Source organism: Myotis lucifugus, unplaced genomic scaffold, assembly GCF_000147115.1.
Source record: "Myotis lucifugus unplaced genomic scaffold, Myoluc2.0 scaffold_228, whole genome shotgun sequence".
Taxonomy (NCBI): domain Eukaryota; kingdom Metazoa; phylum Chordata; class Mammalia; order Chiroptera; family Vespertilionidae; genus Myotis; species Myotis lucifugus.
The window spans coordinates 1,938,359-1,956,324 of NW_005871276.1; the positions used below are offsets into that span (position 1 = coordinate 1,938,359).

The following is a 17,966-nucleotide window of genomic DNA, read 5'->3' on the forward strand; positions in this document are numbered from 1 at the left end:
CTTCTGTTTTCTTTGAGGATTCTGTGAGGGTATTATAAGGTCAACATGTGTAGTAGTGATTTATGTAAACAGATACAAACATCGCTTTTGGTTTTCTGTGGATGCCCACTTGGACCCAGTAAATAGTTCTCAGCAGGGATTGACTTTATATCTCATGGGTGTTGATTAGAGTTACTGACTGTTCACTGTGTCTTAGTGCCATGAGAACTGCCCACAGAAATAAGCAGAATGAAGTATGTACACTGAGCTCCAACAATACTTGTATATGGATCTGTGGGGGACCTTTGCCAAATTTTAAGCAGATAAGTTATGGGTTCTGTCTTTTCACAAAACATACCTATCAGTTATTGTTCAAAGATTTTTGAAATTAGGTTGCCCTACCTTAAATAGTATGTTAAATAATATCTAAAATCTCATACATTTAGAACTACTTCCCTTATTTTGATTAAACTGAAGATTAGTCAAGTATTTATAGCATAGTCATAAGAATTCAAGACACGCCGAAACCGGTTTGGCTCAGTGGATAGAGCATCGGCCTGCGGACTGAAAGGTCCCAGGTTCGATTCCGGTCAAGGTCATGTACCTGGGTTGCGGGCACATCCCATGTAGGAGATGTGCAGGAGGCAGCTGATCGATGTTTCTCTCTCATCGATGTTTCTAACTCTCTATCTCTCTCCCTTCCTCTCTGTAAAAAATCAATAAAATATATTTTAAAAAATAAAGAATTCAAGACAGGTCATTTATGTCAGGCTTTTGACAGGGAGCCAGATGCCGTTTCACTGTTCTCCAGAGGTGTTTGGAGGGTACTCAGGAACTGTTCCTTGAAGCTAACTTTAGAAAGTTATTGATGTCCCCCCCCCCCCAAATTTAGGAGCCTCATGAAGTTATCCTTACTGGGGGGGTAAGGTCTCCTCATGAAATATTTACTGTGGTAAAGCATGGTAATGCTGACCCACATTATAGACACATCCTATGGTGCTAACACTTGAAAAATCCCTTTAACTTAAAAAGCTGTGTGCATTTCTTATCATTGCAAGTACGTTTTCCTAGGAGTTTTACGCGAATGCCCTTTTTGGCGTTAACTTTCAGAACTGTATACTGTGATGAAACTGCAGACGAGTCCTCAGGAATTAACGTCCATCAGCCTACAGCTTTTGCTCACAAGTTACTCCAGCTCTCTGGAGTGTCTCTCTTCTGGGATGAGTTTTCTGCATCAGCAAAATCTTCCCCAGTGTGTTCAACTGCACCAGTGGTAAGGAAAACAAAACCAAAACTACATCACAAATTTTTCAAAGGTTTAAGTGAGAGCTATTTTGCTAGAATATATAATGTGTTAATGAGTTTCCATCTGATCTGGAAATTAACACAAATATTGAGTAATGGGGACATATTTCAGAGATTTTAAAACATTCATATTTATAATTAACTAGAGGCTGGGTGCACGGAATTTGTGCACTTGCGGGGGGTGTCTCTCAGCCCGGCCTGCTCCCTCTCACAGTCTGGGAGCCCTCAGGGCACGTCCGACTGATGGCTTAGGCCTGCTCCCCCGGGTGAGGGGGCCTAAGCCAGCAGTTGCTCCCCCTGTGGGAGTGCACTGACCACCAGGGAGCAGCTTCTGCCTTGAGCGTCTGCTCCCTGGTGGTCATTGCGCATCATAGCGACCAGTCATTTCTTCGTTTGGTTGATTTGCATATTAGCCTTTTATTATATAGGACTAGAGGCCCGATGCATGAAATTCATGCAAGAGTAGGCCTTCCTTCCACCAGCTTCCCTCTGGCACCCGGAACCCGGGCTTCCCTCTGGCTGCCAGCAGGCACCTGGGACCCGGGCTTCCCTTGCAGCCCCAGCTTAGTCCAGAAGGTTGTTCAGAAGGACATCTGGTCTAATTAGCATATTACCCTTTTATTATTATAGATGCCTTTCCTTTTTGCTATGTATTAATTAGGTAGAGTAACATTGGCTACTGTGTCTTGGGGAGCAAGGGTATATTAATAACTAATGTCCTTATACAATAAATGCAGGAAATCAAGCAATGTTCACATTTACCTTACATAGTGATTGTATTGCTGAAAATTTATCTTACAGATCATATCTTAAAAAAGTTTATAATTAAGGAGTTCTTTATTCCTCCTTTTATGTATCAAAATTAATTGTTCTATAATTTATCTTTTGTTAATTCACAAATCAGATTTTCTTAATTATAGATCATCTATTAAGTTTTCTTATTACTGTAATTTGAACAGATGCTGTGCTTTTTTTTCATAAAGTCCTTTTGCATTATTAGTCTTCATTACCAAGGTACTGTGCTAACATACAACTGTGCTTCAGACTAGCTATAAGATTCTGGTTTATCTATTGTAACGTAATACAGTTTTGCATGTCAAATATTTTCTTCTTAATTGACATTTGTATTTTGCAGTTTGATTTATTTACAGTGTACTTTATTCTTATCACCCTATTGTAGGAAACTGAGCCAAAGCTGTCACCTAGCTGGAATCCTAAAATCGTTTATGAGCCACACCCACAGCTAACTAGAACTTTACCAGAGGTAGCACCCTCTGACCCAGTGCAGATTGGAGGGCTAATTGGTAGGTTGGAGTTGAGTCTCACGCTGAAACAAAACGAAGTGCTTCCTGGAGCTAAGGTTAGTATTTGTTTTACTTTCTGTAGTAAGAAGTGAAATAAAACTACAAGTATTCTGTAGTCTCTCCAGTGACTCCTGATGGTTACTGTAGGTTATCCTGGAACGAGGGGACCCACTGTCCTGGAGTCAGCATTTTTGCTCTCAGCTGTGCCTATGCAAGTAGGTCACAAGTGCCTGTGCCCTCCTGCTGCTGCTCACACTCACTTTCCCCAACTCTCCCAGCTCAGAAACATTCATTGGTTCAGAGAACTAGGAATGGGCTATGCAAGAATACCTTTCTAGCTTCACAAAATAAAGTTTAAAGGAGAGATTGGAAAGCCAGCTGACTGAAGATGTTTAATTATATGTAAGAATATTCAGCTTATGCATATTTTTAACTGGATGACTTTTTATAGATGTATAATATTAATGAAAAGAGATTGATTTTTTTCATGATGTCTCATAGGTTTTTTGAAGACTGTAAAGACACTGTATTCGTTTCTTAGGGAACAATATTGAACAGTCTGTTGGAGAATCAGGAAACATACATTTATTCAGTCAGTCAAACATGTATTTGTCAAGTGCTATTTTCAGACTTTGGAAACACATTTTCTGTACAAGCTCTGTAAAATGTAGTTTCAATTGAGAAGATATGGGGACTTTCTCATTTGTGTGTTCACTGGTCTATCTTGCTCCAGATGTTTGAGTGACTGCTCTGTGCTAGCAAGCTCTTGAGATCAATGCAGAGATGAGTGGAACTCAGTCTTTGCCTTTTAATAAAAGCTATGCTATGGAGGATAGAAATTGCTGTGGAATGTGGAGGCAGGAGCCCCTGAGTACATGTGAATGTACATAGGAAGGTTTTCAGAGGATTGAAGGCTCGCGGAAGTCCTTCCTTGGATTGGAACACCTAACTGGAATTGGAGGAAGAAGAGGAGGGTAGTGATTAGAATGGCAGCACCCGTATTATTGGTTGTTCCCTTGCCTTCTGTGTACTGCTCTGTCCTACCTCGGATGATACGAAATCCTCTCATTAGGATTTAAGCCTCTTTATTAAATAGCAGGAGGGGAGTATTAATGCAGCAGAAAGCCATTGGTATGTGGGACACTGTAGGGAATCCCCTGCCTGGTAACATCCTTGGGAAACCAATACACACATGCCTCTGGGGAATTTTGCTGTTTTTCCAAGAAGGAAGAACCATCACAATTACTTTTATGGCTCTGTTCTGACTAATTACATATAGTCCTCAGCATTGGTATATTTGATATTAGTGTTAACTCAAACTTCTGCACGTTATGTACTGATTTGTATAAATGCCTTTCAGATGTTATTTTTGGTCATCTGTGTATTAGGTGACAAATGATACGGGGAACTTTTGCATGGTGGCATTGTTTGCCAGCCAGTATTTAATATTTGGAAATAGTATGCCCTTGCCCTTGTGTTAGTTTTTGTGTAATAACCGAGTATTTGAGTATATTTTGTTCTTATGTAATGAAAATGAATAGTAAATGGAAAAATAAAAGTTCTAGATTAGCATTGAGAAACATAGATCTCATAAACTTAATATAGACCAGATGGCATTAATTAGGGTGCTCAAAGTGTTGTATCTTTAGTCTCTTCCTGATGTTCATTAGACTTAAGTCTTCACACTGTGGGTTCAACATGTTATGAAAGATTTCATGTTTTTTAGTTCTGAGACTGGTGTCCACCTCAAATAGTGTAGAAGTTTGGTGTTTCTCATACTCAGTTTTAACATACGTTTCCAGGAATGCATTATATATGAAAACAGGGAACTGCCTGCCGCATTTATACACATTTTGTTTCAATTTCCATGTTACATTGAGTTTGAAATTTATTTTAGTGTTACATCCTATAGTTGTAATATGTTTTCAACACTAACAAATTAAAATGCAATTTTTAAAAATTTGGTATATAGTCAGAAAGAGAGTTTCCCCCACTGACCCCAGTCCGAACTTCTTGCTGATTTATGGCCTGCAATGTCAGCAGTCAGAAAGGAGCCCCATCAAACAAGTCCTCTGTTGACATAGGAAACTTCCAAACCTGTATAGAGTTTCTGAGTTTATTTGAGCCAAAACTGACAACAGTTTCCAGGAAGGGAGGTGTCCACTGCTCCTGAGAATGACAGTTTTGATCCTTTTGTTCGTTTGAAATTGAGGAAACAGGATTATATGAAGGTGGGGATTGGATTACAAAATAGTTAAGATTATATGCTCTCAGTAAAGAAGTTATATGGCCGGGCGTGACTACCCACCATGCCCTGCCAAGTTAGGAATTTATGATCAGTTCACCCTATGAGTTACTTTCTGTTGAACCCTTTTTTGTCCACACCTCTATGGACAGAATGGAAGGAATGGGGACTTTCCATCTGGGTCAGCACAGGTTACAATCCTGGCTCTGGCTCTGTTAGACAGCCTTGTGAAAATCCTTTAATCTTTGTGAGCCTGCTTCCTCATCTGTAAAGCAGCAGTAGTACTAAGAATTAGAGGAAATACAATAAAAACACCTAGGATAGTGCCCTGATACTAACAAAGGGAGATGATGATGATGATGATGATGATTAGGGAATTCTTTTTTTTTTGTTTTGTCTTGTTAATCCTCACTGGAGGATATTTTTCCATTGATTTTTAGGGAGAGTGGAAGAGAGAGGCAAAAACAGAGAGAAACATCAATGTGAAAGAAACACATCGATTGGTTGCCTCCTGCATGTGCCCTGATCAGGGTCTGGGCCAGTGAGGAGCCTGCAACCTAGGTATGTGCCCTTGACTGGAATCGAACCCTGGACCCTTTGGTCCGCAGGCTGACGCTCTATCCACTGAGTCAAACTGGCTAGGGCTGGAGAATTCTTGGTTAGATCATGAAAATCTCTCAAAATCAATGTGTAATTTTACTTTTATTTCTAGAATCAGAAGACATTTGTTTTTCTCTTGGGGAAGATGCCATTTTCCAAATATAAGTGTTTTTTTTTTATTGTTTGTTTTTTTAAATATATTTTATTGATTTTTTACAGAGAAGAAGGGAGAAGGATAGTGAGTTAGAAACATCGATGAGAGAGAAACATCAATCAGCTGCCTCCTGCACACTCCCCACTGGGGATGTGCCCGCAACCAAGGTACATGCCCTTGACCGGAATCGAACCTGGGACCCTTGAGTCCGCAGGCTGACGTTCTATCCACTGAGCCAAATCGGTTAGGGCCCAAATATAAGTGTTTTATTATAAAATTGCAATAGGAGTCAGTGTTTGCATTAGAACTAAAAAGAGGTGAATGAAAAGTAAGGCAAGTGTGTTCAACTCTTTAGAACGTGATATGTAGAGTAGAATAATTTTTTTTTCTTCTTCAGAATAAACTCCATAGAAATCAGGATGAGAGTGGGATGGGGCTTTTATTTTTAGAAGGAAAAAATAGAGAGCTGGAAAAGAGAAGGAAAGTCCACATAAGCATCCTTCTTCTATCAGCATTAAAAAAAAAAATTAGAGGAAGGGAGAAGGAGAGAGAAATGGAAACATCAATGATGAGAGAGAATCATAGATCAGCTATCTCCTGCATGCCCCCATTGGGGATCGAGACTGCAACCCAGGCATGTGCCCTGATTGGGAATTGAACCGTGACTTCCTGGTTCATAAGTCGATGCTCAACCACTGAGCTACACTGGCTGGACCTATCACCATTTCTGATGTGGCTTTCACTCCCATGCCCAGGCGGGAGTGGGCTTTGTGGAACGCAGTGGGCATTTGGAGAGCACACCATTGGCAGGAAAAGTTCTTACATGCTATACTAAGGAGTGTTATCTACAGGCAAACTCATGAAAGCCAACTTTATTTGCTCTTGATTTAAATCAAGCTTTAAGGATTATGATTGAGAGAGAAACATCAATCAGCTGCCTCCTGCACACTCCCCACTGGGGATGTGCCCGCAACCAAGGTACATGCCCTTGACCGGAATCGAACCTGGGACCCTTGTGCCCACATGATGGGAATGAATATTCTACTACTGCTGTCTTAACATTCTTTCTTGGAGACTATGTCTTAAGACCTCAAATATCTTAAATACTCAAAACTTAAGACAAAAAGTATGACATTGGACTTGCCAACATGGACTTTCTCAGGATGATTTTCCCTCATAGAACAAGTTTGGCAATCATTAAATCTTATACTGTAGATTGTGTGAATTAGTAGAGAGAATCTTAGGTGAAGAAAACCAAGACTAAATAATCAGTACCATCTCAGTGTATTAAAGTGTACTTGGACTTGTGGTGACAAGATTATAGACAGTGTTCATCCTGAATGTTTGTCTTTCTTTTTTTTTTGAAGTTGGATATTGATGGACAGATAGACTCTATTCATCTATTCCTGTCTCCAAGACAGGTACACTTGCTTTTGGATATGTTAGCAGCTATTGCTGGACCAGGCAAGTAGAACTCTGTTGTTACTATTTTTAATTCTTTAAAACTTTTTAGTTAAAATATACAACATACATATAGGGCATTCTCTTATAGAGGAATGTGTGAAATGTATTGTAAATAAGGAAGATGTATTGTAAATAAGAATTCAAAACAGTTAAACTTAATTGGATTATTTATTTACTTATTTTTTAAAAATATATTTTATTGATTCTTTACAGAGAGGAAGGGAGAGGGATAGAGAGTTAGAATTAGAATCATCGATGAGAGAGAAACATCCATCAGCTGCCTCCTGCTCACCCCTTACTGGGGTTGTGCCCACAACCAAGGTACATGCCCTTGACCGGAATCGAACCTGGGACCTTTCAGTCCGCAGGCTGACACTCTATCCACTGAGCCAAACCGGTTAGGACTACTTTTTATTTTTAAATCATTACCTGAAGGTATGTTTTTTATTGATAAGAGAGAGAGAGAGTGAAAAAAATCCATCCATGTGAGAAAGAAACATAATTAGTTGCCTCCTGTAGGTGCCCCTACCAGGTATTGAACCCTCAACCTACATATGTGCTCTGACCAGGAACGGAATCTACAACCTTTTGGTGTACGGGACGACACTCCAACCAACTGAGCCGCCTGCTCAGGGCTGATTGGATCTTTTAAATTGTGTTACCATGGCTCAAATTAGCATTCAGGTTATTTATGTCATCTTAACTTTTTATAAATTGTCTGGCTTATTTCCTTGGTTGGTGATAGTATTTCACACAACTGAGAAAGTATAATTCTTTAACACAGCAAGTAGCACACATTTTAAATGACTTATTTTTCAAAGATAAGATTTTTGAGATTTCTAACTATATGCTTGAAGTTATTGCTTAGATTTCCAGTTCATATAAAACAGGTGGTTTAGCACTGGCAATGCTATTACAATGCTGTGATATGAAGACTGCTGGGAAATGGAGTTAGTAATGAAAGAACAAAAGATCCTGTGAGAAGGGTTACATTTCTAAGTTGATCTAACCACTGCATTACAGTGATAACCACACCAGTGGTACATGTGCTATAGAGTCGCTCTTTGATTTTGTTTTATAAATCATGATTTATTCCTATGAAAGCCAGTTTACAAAAATGTGGCCATTGGTATTGGATAAGTGTGTTTTTGGAGAGAAATGATAAGTAACTCCAAGTTTAATTACTATTTTGCTTTTCTTTTTGTATACTTGTAGAAAATTCTAGCAAATTAGGTTTAGCTAATAAAGATAGGAAGAATCGACCCATGCAGCAGGAAGAAGAATATCGCATTCAGATGGAATTAAACCGCTATTATTTGAGAAAAGATTCCCTTTCTGTGGGTGTATCTTCAGAGCAAAGCTTTTATGAGTCAGAAACGGCTCGTACACCTTCTAGCCGTGGTAAGCAACTCAAAAGTTGACACCAGAATCATATGTTATCATCGTAGGGCAAAGTGAACTTAATTTTGGCTGTTGTAATATGGGGTTGAACAAAAAATCCTTATTGTAAGGTTTAAATTTCTAAGTTTAAATTTCTAACCACAGCATTATAGTGACATGCTACAGTATCATTTTTTGATTGTGTAGTTTACATAAATTATGATTTATTCTAAGGAAAGTCAGTTTATATATTTTTTTTTATTTATTTTTTTTTTATTTTTTATTTTTATTTTTTAATATATTTTATTGATTTTTTACAGAGAGGAAGGGAGAGGGATAGAGAGTTAGAAACATCGATGAGAGAGAAACATCGATCAGCTGCCTCCTGCACATTCCCTACTGGGGATGTGCCTGCAACCAAGGTACATGCCCTTGACCGGAATCGAACCTGGGACCCTTGAGTCTGCAGGCCGACGCTCTATCCACTGAGCCAAACCGGCTAGGGCAGGAAAGTCAGTTTATAAAGATATCGATTTACATGAGAACTAAAGGGGGGGTAATTCTTCATTTGTCAAATTCTTATGTGTTCACATAATGATTTATAGATTCCTTTAAATAGGAACCTTTCTCTATTAATCTATCAATTATATGTAAATATAATCTTTTTAAAAAATATCTTTATTGATTTTAGAGAGGAAGGGAGAGGGAGAGAGAGATAGGAACATCAATGATGAGAGAGAATCATTGACCAGCTGCCTCCTGCATGCCGCCTACTAGGGATCAAGCCCACAACCGGGCATGTGCCCTTGACCGGAATTGAACCCAGGACTCTTCAGGCTTCAGGCTATCTACTGAGCCAAAACAGCTAGGGCTTAGTATAATCTTTATTCAGTTTACTGGCATTTTGAGGTGTTTCAGAATGTATTAGTACTAATATCCAAAATAACAAGAATCAATTTAAGTATGGGATGTTGAACGAAATAGAAAATTGAAGTCAACTTAAGAAATGTTGGTTATAACATATTTTATTTGCACGAGGGTAAAACAATCTCCAGAAAGATAGAAGTGAAATGTAAATAAATTTGAAATAATATATGCAGCTCTTTTTTCTTTTTAAAGAAATAGCAGTATCCATATGATACCAGAGGTTGCAAGATATATATAGGGTGTCCCCTAAAAATGTATATACATTTTAACAGCTGACAGCTCAATTTTGAAAATAAAATATATTTTAATATACACTTTATAATTATTCAAAGTGTGTATATACATTTTTGGGGGCACCCTAAATATATATAATTTTAACTAAATTTTAACTTCTAATTTAAGTGTTAAATATAACACTTAAAAGCATACTAAGTAATATTACATATCTCATATATATATGTATATATATATATATAATATATTTATTGATTTCAGAGAGGAAGGAAGAGGGAGAGAGAGAGAGAGAAATATTGATGATGAGAGAGAATCATTGATTGGCTGCCTCCTGCACGCCCCACACTGGGGATTGAGCCCACAACCCAGGCATGTGCCCTTGACCGGAATTGAACCTGGGACCTTTTAGTTTGCAGGCCGACGCTCTATCCACTGAGCAAAACCGGCTAGGGCATCAGATATTTTTTAAAAAGTTCAGCAACAGTATAGCATAACCTTTGGTTGACCTATGTTCAGTTGAGTTTTTACTGTGCCATTTATGTCTTAGATCTAAATAAATTACCTCACTGGAAGTAACATAAAATTTAGGGTAGCCTATATCTCAGATAATCTGAAAGAAGAATACTATATTAAGTGTATATTAACTTAAAAGATGTAGATTTTTGGAATTACAATACAATTGACAAAGTTAATTCTCTTTAGAAGAAGAAGTTTTCTTCTCCATGGCTGATATGGACATGTCCCATAGTCTCTCTTCTCTTCCACCTCTTGGGGACCCCCCAAATATGGACCTTGAGTTATCATTAACTAGCACATATACAAATACCCCAGCTGGATCTCCCTTAAGTGCTACTGTGGTAAAGTATTATTTAATTTTTATTCTATTCTTGAAAACTTGCTTCTAAAATTCAATATTCAATATTTTATTCATCTGCTTTATACATTTCTTTTATAGCTTCAGCCAACCTGGGGAGATTTCCTTGATCATCATAAAGAACAGCCAGTAAGAGGGTCAACACTGCCATCCAACCTAGTTCACCCATCGTCTCTACAGAAGACTTGTAAGTGACAAATAAGATTGTTGTTGACGGTTTCTGCTAGGATTTTAAAAAACTTAAAATTAAAAAAAAAAATGCCAGCCTGCTTCTTTTCTTTTCCTTCGTATATATATATGAAGGATTGCTAAGCAACTCACTGTGAAGTGTTTAATATAGTTGCACATTTCCTGTATTCTTTGGGTACTTAAAAACTGAAGTATTTTTAGTAAAAAGTTCACCATAAATTTCATATTATTGCAGTTGAAGAGTCTCAACCAACCATCTGATTTTTGTTTCACTGTTTATACTTTCCTTGAAAGAGAACCTCAGGTTTATTCCCTGCAAAATTTATTTGGAGTAGAATACAGGCTTGGAGGAAAATTTAGTGAGCAGCTTGGGTTCATCTCTGACTTTTCCAGTACAGCTTTATTAATGCAAATCTTTGTTCATACATTTCCTATTGTAGCATACTTCTTTGTACTTCAGGTACCAAGGATCCTGCATGTGAAATGCAGAAAGATAACAGTTCATTTTATTTTACTTGTTTAATATCATTCAAACTATTGTGTAATCACCTGTTTTTGAAAAGGAATGCACGAATAAATGTCATAATTTTGATATAATGGATTGTTTTTAAGTGTTAAATTTTATGTGTATAATTTGAACACATGCATTTCAGCTCTCCCCTCTAGATCTGTCTCAATGGATGAATCCAGGCCGGAGCTCATTTTTCGACTAGCTGTGGGAACTTTGTCTGTCTCTGTGCTTCACATTGATCCATTGTCTCCACCTGAAACATCATTGAACCTTAATCCATTGACACCTCTGGCGATAGCTTTCTTTTCTTGTATAGAAAAGATAGATCCAGCGAGATTTTCAACAGATGATTTTAAATCTTTCAGAACAGTATTTGCAGAAGCTTGCTCACATGATCACCTTAGGTAAATGCTCTCATATTTATTAACAATTTTTGAAAAAGAACGAAAGTGGACTTTTGTTTTTATCTATCTACCTCACTCCATTTGTTTTTCTAATTCACATTTTATTTGTAAATGAGTGGAATGAGGGAGGTTTTCTTCCACTGCTGCAAAGATGTTTACCACAGACTCTCTCACTCAGGTTATTCAGATATAAGCTGTAGATAATCTGGAGTTTGGAGATTATCTTTTGTTTAGCTCCCTGCCCTGCTCTTGTCAAATTTCTTTGACCACATTATGCCATCATACCTACAGACACCATTACAATCATAAAAATAGTTATTCTTGTTACTGGCTTAGCAGAGATGGCAGTGGTGGTGAGAGTAGAATAAACTTATTAGAAGGAACTTGGAAATGATCCATATGCCACTGGCTATGAGGAAATGGTACTGAGGCTGGGGAGCTTGATGCTACATTTTCATCTTCTACTTAGAAAACTGTCCAAATAATCTATGATCTCTCCATGGGTTGAGTTCTAATAGATGAGATAATTAATTTGTAAGTATAGTATTGTTAATGTGTTAACATTACATACATATGTGTTACATACATATTTTATAATATTGTTCATGCTGTTTATTTTAACATGAAAGTGACCTGTAAGTTATCGAGTCGTGTTATTTAATACAATGATTTATACAATATATTAATGTTTTTAGAAAATATTTTGGGCTTTTATTTTAAGTAACTTTTTGAAGTATTAAAATTAATATGCAAATTAGCTTTTATATTTAGCAAAAGAAATTCTGCAGGTTAGAACCATTGTATCTATTTTTAACAAACTACACAAAAAACATCCATTTTTTTCTTCCTGTTATTTTTTAAAATATATTTTATTGATTTTTTACAGAGAGAAAGGGAGAGGGATAGAGAGTTAAAACATCAGTGGGAAACATCCATCAGCTGCCTTCTGCACACCCCCTACTGGGGATGTGCCTGCAACCAAGGTACATGCCCTTGACTGGAATCGAACCTGGGATCCTTCAGTCTGCAGGCCGACGCTCTATCCACTGAGCCAAACTGGTTAGGGCATGTTATTTTTTTTTTAAAATATATTTTTATTGACTTCAGAGAGGGAGGGTGAGGGAGAGAGAGTGAGAAACATCAATGATGAGAAAGTATCATTGATCACCTGCCTCCTGCATGCCCTCAACTAGGGATTGAGCCTGGAACCCGCGCATGTGCCCTTGACCGGAATTGAACCTGGGGCCCTTCAGTCCGCAGGCTGAAGCTCTGTTTACTGAGCCAGACTGGCTAGGGCTCTTCCAGTTTTTGATGAGGTTTCAAATATCTGTCAGTAGGAAATACAACAAAAGCAATAAAAACTAGAGGAATATCTTCATTTGAGCACTGAAGTTTTAAAAATATTACATGATGTTTTAGATAATTTTAAGAAACTATTACATACATATTTTATAGTTGTAAAGATTTTATCCACTGCAGTGTGCATTTTAAAATGTGGAAGGTGGAAGGGCGGTGTTGGGAAGTAAATATATCCTGGATAATTTCCTGTTAACCGAACTGGTTTCTTTATCTTATGTCAGGGAAATTTTAAATAATCTTTCTGGTTAATATCCTTAGGAATATTAGTTACAACTTGAATTTATCAGAATAGGTAGATCATTGTTATACTTCATTAATACTTGAGTACTGTTTGACACATTGTTTAATCTAGAATCCAATGCATACTCTCAACTGCTTCATGTCTTATTGTAGATTCATAGGCACTGGCATCAAAGTATCCTATGAACAAAGACAAAGATCAGCTTCCAGGTATTTTAGTACTGATATGTCTATTGGTCAAATGGAACTTTTGGAGTGCCTGTTTCCAACTGATTTTCATTCTGTTTCTCCTCACTATACAGAGGTAAATGCTAAGTACTTTCCCTTTATGATTATTCTTTAAGTCTGTCTTGCTCTTTAAGAATTGTATGAACAGAAGTGATTTTCTTAAGGGATAGGAAGTAATATAGGAAGAGGTGTGTGTGTGTGTGTGTGTGTGTGTGTGTGTGCGCGCGCGCATTTGTTTTAATGAGACAGATTTTTAAGTATGGCTTTCATGGCAATAAGAGTCTCTTAAAATGTTTGATTTAGAGTTGACAGGTTATGGGCAAATGACTTCATTTCACTCATTTTCTAAGCACTCTTAATTTCAGGAGAATTCTGTTCACCTAATAGCTGCTGTGTGCTAAGCACTGTTCAGTCACTGTTGAAGACAAGTGCAATGTCTTGGTTTATTTATTATTAATCTGTTGTTATTCCTATCCTAATAGTGTGTCCAAGAGAGACTTTTCTAAGCTATCAGAGTGACATTTGTTGCTTTTATTTTGCCCTCATGTACTTTTTGCTTCAAAGCACTTTCTTGGGCATTTATTTAGTTGAGTCCTCCCTACATTCTGTAGATGAGGTACTAAGTATCACAAAAGTTAACTAACCTGTCAAGATCCATATTGGTAGTAAGTGACAATGAAAACTTAAAGTTTCCTGACTCCAAAAAATTTTTCCCAATATTATGTTAGCACGTCTGTTAATTCATTTGATTAATTATAGCTTAATATCTTAACCTTTAATTTATTTTCATCTTTGTTTTTAAGCTTTTAATGTTCCATTCCAAAGAACGAACTGATTCCCACCCCCCTGTGTGTCTTCAGCTTCATTATAAGCATTCTGAGAATAAAGGGCCCCAGGTAAGAGATCTTTCTCTGTGATTACCACCTGTAAGTTTTTATTTGACATATATTTTGTCACAAAATGGAAGGTTTTAACTTAGTTTTATAGTATCATTAGTGATCATATTAATGCTTTTCTTCTTTTAAAAGGGTAATCAAGCAAGACTTAGTTCTGTTCCTCAGAAGGCAGAATTACAAATTAAATTAAATCCCGTATTTTGTGAGCTGGATATCAGTATTGTGGACAGATTAAATTCCTTGCTTCAACCACAGAAACTTACTACAGTAGAGATGATGGCATCTCACATGTATACTTCATATAATAAGCATATTAGTCTGGTAAGTAGTCAAAAGTTGCAAATGCTAATCAGAATTACTAATAAGCTCATAGGCTTATTTGGATCATTTCTGAACTTAAGTATTCTTAAATTAACATTATTGGTAATAATGAAAAATGGAGACGTCTTTTATGTCTGGATATTAGATAGCTAAATAAGTTTTGCTAACATACTGGGTGAAACTCTTTGCACCCATTTTAAATGATGGTTGTGAAGATGGTGCAGAATGTGAAGAAGGCTTGTGAAGAAGTAAACTTCCATTACAACGGTGTGAATAAAATTGATGTATAGAAAAAGAATGAACGGAAATACACCAGTTGGTAGTATTGATTTTGTTAGAGGAATAGAATTAGATTTTCTTTCCTTTTTGGTGTTATCTTAATTTTACAAACTGTGATTATAATATCTTCACAAAATTTTAGCTACTCACACATTTCACAAAGTACTTGAGCCACCTATAAAATGTAGCCCACATAAGATAAGATATACTTTTGAAAATGGGAACATATTTCACAGTGTTATTGGGCATCACATTATGTGACTTGTACTTAAATCTGGTTCCTGGTGTCTTTTCAAAAGCAAATTAAATAAGTCAGATTTGCAAGAAATCTATTAGGAATTTGGGAGGTGTAGGACCAGGAACAGAGATAACTTTGGTTGAAAAGAAAATATATTTTATTTTTTACTTTATTTCCTTCTCCCTCACTTAGTGATGGTATCAGATTAAATCAGCATTCTTTAATTTTTGTCACCAGTTGCTTGTTATTTTAAGTGTTGTGGGACTAATGTCTCTATTTGCTGTCAGCTATAGGTGTATTATTTTTGCTGAAGTAAGAGATAGAACTGGAATGTCAGATGGGGAGAGAAAGAATAGCTTTGTTAAAAATCCAACTCTAGCACCAAAGGGAACTTTATAATCTGGGTGGTTAGAGACTGATTCATGATAGTGCACCCTGGACTAAAGCTTTATCTTTCAATGCATTTTAGAGAAAGAATAGAAACAGGCTTTTATCTGAAGGGCATGTTCTTTGGACTTTTTACTATAACATGGCTGGAGTAAATGGTGCATGTGTATTTTGGTTTCTAAGAGCCATTTGTTGGGATCATGCCCTTGGGTTGAATGAGAACAGAGTGAGTCATTTACTGGATATTTATGTAGAACTTGTGATGTGCCAGGCTCTGGGCTTAGTCCAGGAAGTACAAAGACGAGTCAGGGATGGTCCTTTGCAATTGGCATACTTCGTCTGATTTCACGTTCATATTGAGTCTTTAAAGTAGCATATTTGTAGGTAAATCCTTCAAACTTAATACTGCGTACTATAGTGATTTTTAACTATTGAATTTGTTGATGAGCTAATTTACATGTTATTCTTTTTAAACCTGTAGTGAAATATATATCACCGTGTTTTCACTTTGGTTCAGCTTTTATTTTTATTTATTTTATATGAGGGTTTACATGTTGCCAGTATTCTGGTTTTTATCAATGGCTATCCTATCTAATAAAGAGGGAATATACAAATTGACTATCACACCATCACAAAGATGGTGGTGCCCATAGCCACAAGATGGCAGCGCCCAGTCCCCTCAGCCCCGCTGGAGTCCCCCAATCCTTTCAGTCCCGCCGGGGGGGTGGCAGGCACGCGGTGCGGCCAGACCCGCCCTCAGCCCCCCAGCCGCCGAGGGCCACCTGAGGCTCAGGTAACCAGGGCTGGCCAAGGCTTGTGTTGCCGGCAGTGGCAGCAGCAGAGGAGTGATGGGGCGTCACCTTCCCCTGATCGAAGGGTCCCCTCCTGCCCCTGAGGGCTCCCGGACTGTGAGAGGGGGCAGGCCAGGCTGACGGACCCCCCTCCAGCGCATGAATTTTCATGCACTGGGCCTCTAGTTGGATTATAAAATTTCATTACACTAAACTAATATGGTAGTGGTTATTTTGAATTGTATTTTAATGTACTATACTGAATGAGGAAATGTGATTATACTTATTGCAATGTTGAGTACTTGAATACTAATGTCACTTGTTTATTTACTTAATTTAACATTCGGCCTATATTTTGATGTTTTGTTTTAGCACAAGGCTTTCACTGAAGTGTTTCTAGATGACTCACATAATCCTGCTAATTGTCGAATATCGGTACAAGTTGCCACACCAGCATTAAACCTTTCTGTTCGTTTCCCAATACCCGATCTTCGATCAGATCAGGAAAGAGGACCGTGGTTTAAGAAGTCACTTCAGAAGGAGATTCTTCATTTAGCATTCACAGATCTAGAATTTAAGACTGAATTCATAGGAGGATCAACCCCAGAACAAATTAAATTGGAACTTACCTTTAGAGAACTAACTGGTAAGATTGCACGTGCCTGTAAAGGCACAGACTGTAAACAAACAGCTGCTGCTGAAGCCTAGAGCATTTAAAAGTATATGACAGCTGCAAAACATACAATTAAAAAACATAATGTTAGAGAACAAGAGTAACAACTTTTTCCCAGTATTGTATACAAATATGTAAGATAAGTCAGTTTTTTTAAATATATTTTTTTATTGTTGACAGTATTATAGATTTCTCCCTTTACCCCCTCACACACCCAGGTCTTTACCACTCACTGTGTGTCCATGGGCTATGCATATAAGTTTATAAGTTCTTTGGTTTCTCTCTCCTCATCCCCTCACCCCCACATTGAGTCTTTTTTTATGCCTCCATTGCTTCGGGTCCTATTTTGTTGGTCAGTTCATTTTGTTCATTAGATTCCACAAATTAAGTGAGATTATGTGATATTTGTCTTTCTCAGGTTGGCTTATTTCACTTAGCATAGTAGTCTCCAGGTCCATCCATGCAGTCCTGAAGAGATCCTCTTTTTACAGCTGCATAGTTTTCCATTGTGTCAATGTCCCACAGCTTTTTATCCACTCATCTACTGATGGGCACTTAGACAGTTTCCAAATCTTAGCTATTGTAAATAACACTGCTATGAACATATGAGTGCATATATTCTTTCTGATTGATGTTTTGGAGTTTTTAGGATATTTTCCCAGAAGTGGGATCTCTGGGTCAAATGGAAGTTCCATTTTTAATTTTTTGAGGAAAATCCATACTGTTTTCCATTCCCACCAGCAGTGAACTAGTGTTCCCTTTTCTCCACATCCTCGCCAGCACTTGCTGTTTGTTAATTTATTGATGATAGTCATTCTGACAGGTGTGAGGTGACATCTCATTGTGGTTAATTTGCATCTCTCTGATGATTAGTGACTGAGCATTTTTTCATATGTCTCTTGGCCATTTGTATGCCCTCTTTGGAGAAGTGTCTGTTCAGGTCCTCTGCCCATTTTTTAATTGGATTGTTTATCTTCCTTTTGT

At 37.4% G+C, this 17,966-nt stretch overlaps 1 protein-coding gene across 1 annotated transcript in view; it reads left to right on the forward strand.

Moving 5' to 3' along the window:
* ATG2B (autophagy related 2B) overlaps positions 1–17,966 on the forward strand; it is a 68,982-nt gene that overhangs the window by 12,010 nt on the left and 39,006 nt on the right. Inside the window, exons 5-15 of the mRNA XM_014463917.2 lie at positions 1,090–1,252; positions 2,465–2,644; positions 6,955–7,051; positions 8,267–8,452; positions 10,295–10,449; positions 10,548–10,653; positions 11,309–11,570; positions 13,323–13,473; positions 14,201–14,293; positions 14,426–14,614; positions 16,682–16,955. Of these exons, the coding sequence (XP_014319403.1) occupies positions 1,090–1,252; positions 2,465–2,644; positions 6,955–7,051; positions 8,267–8,452; positions 10,295–10,449; positions 10,548–10,653; positions 11,309–11,570; positions 13,323–13,473; positions 14,201–14,293; positions 14,426–14,614; positions 16,682–16,955 (1,856 nt within the window). The remainder of the gene's footprint in view (positions 1–1,089; positions 1,253–2,464; positions 2,645–6,954; positions 7,052–8,266; positions 8,453–10,294; positions 10,450–10,547; positions 10,654–11,308; positions 11,571–13,322; positions 13,474–14,200; positions 14,294–14,425; positions 14,615–16,681; positions 16,956–17,966) is intronic.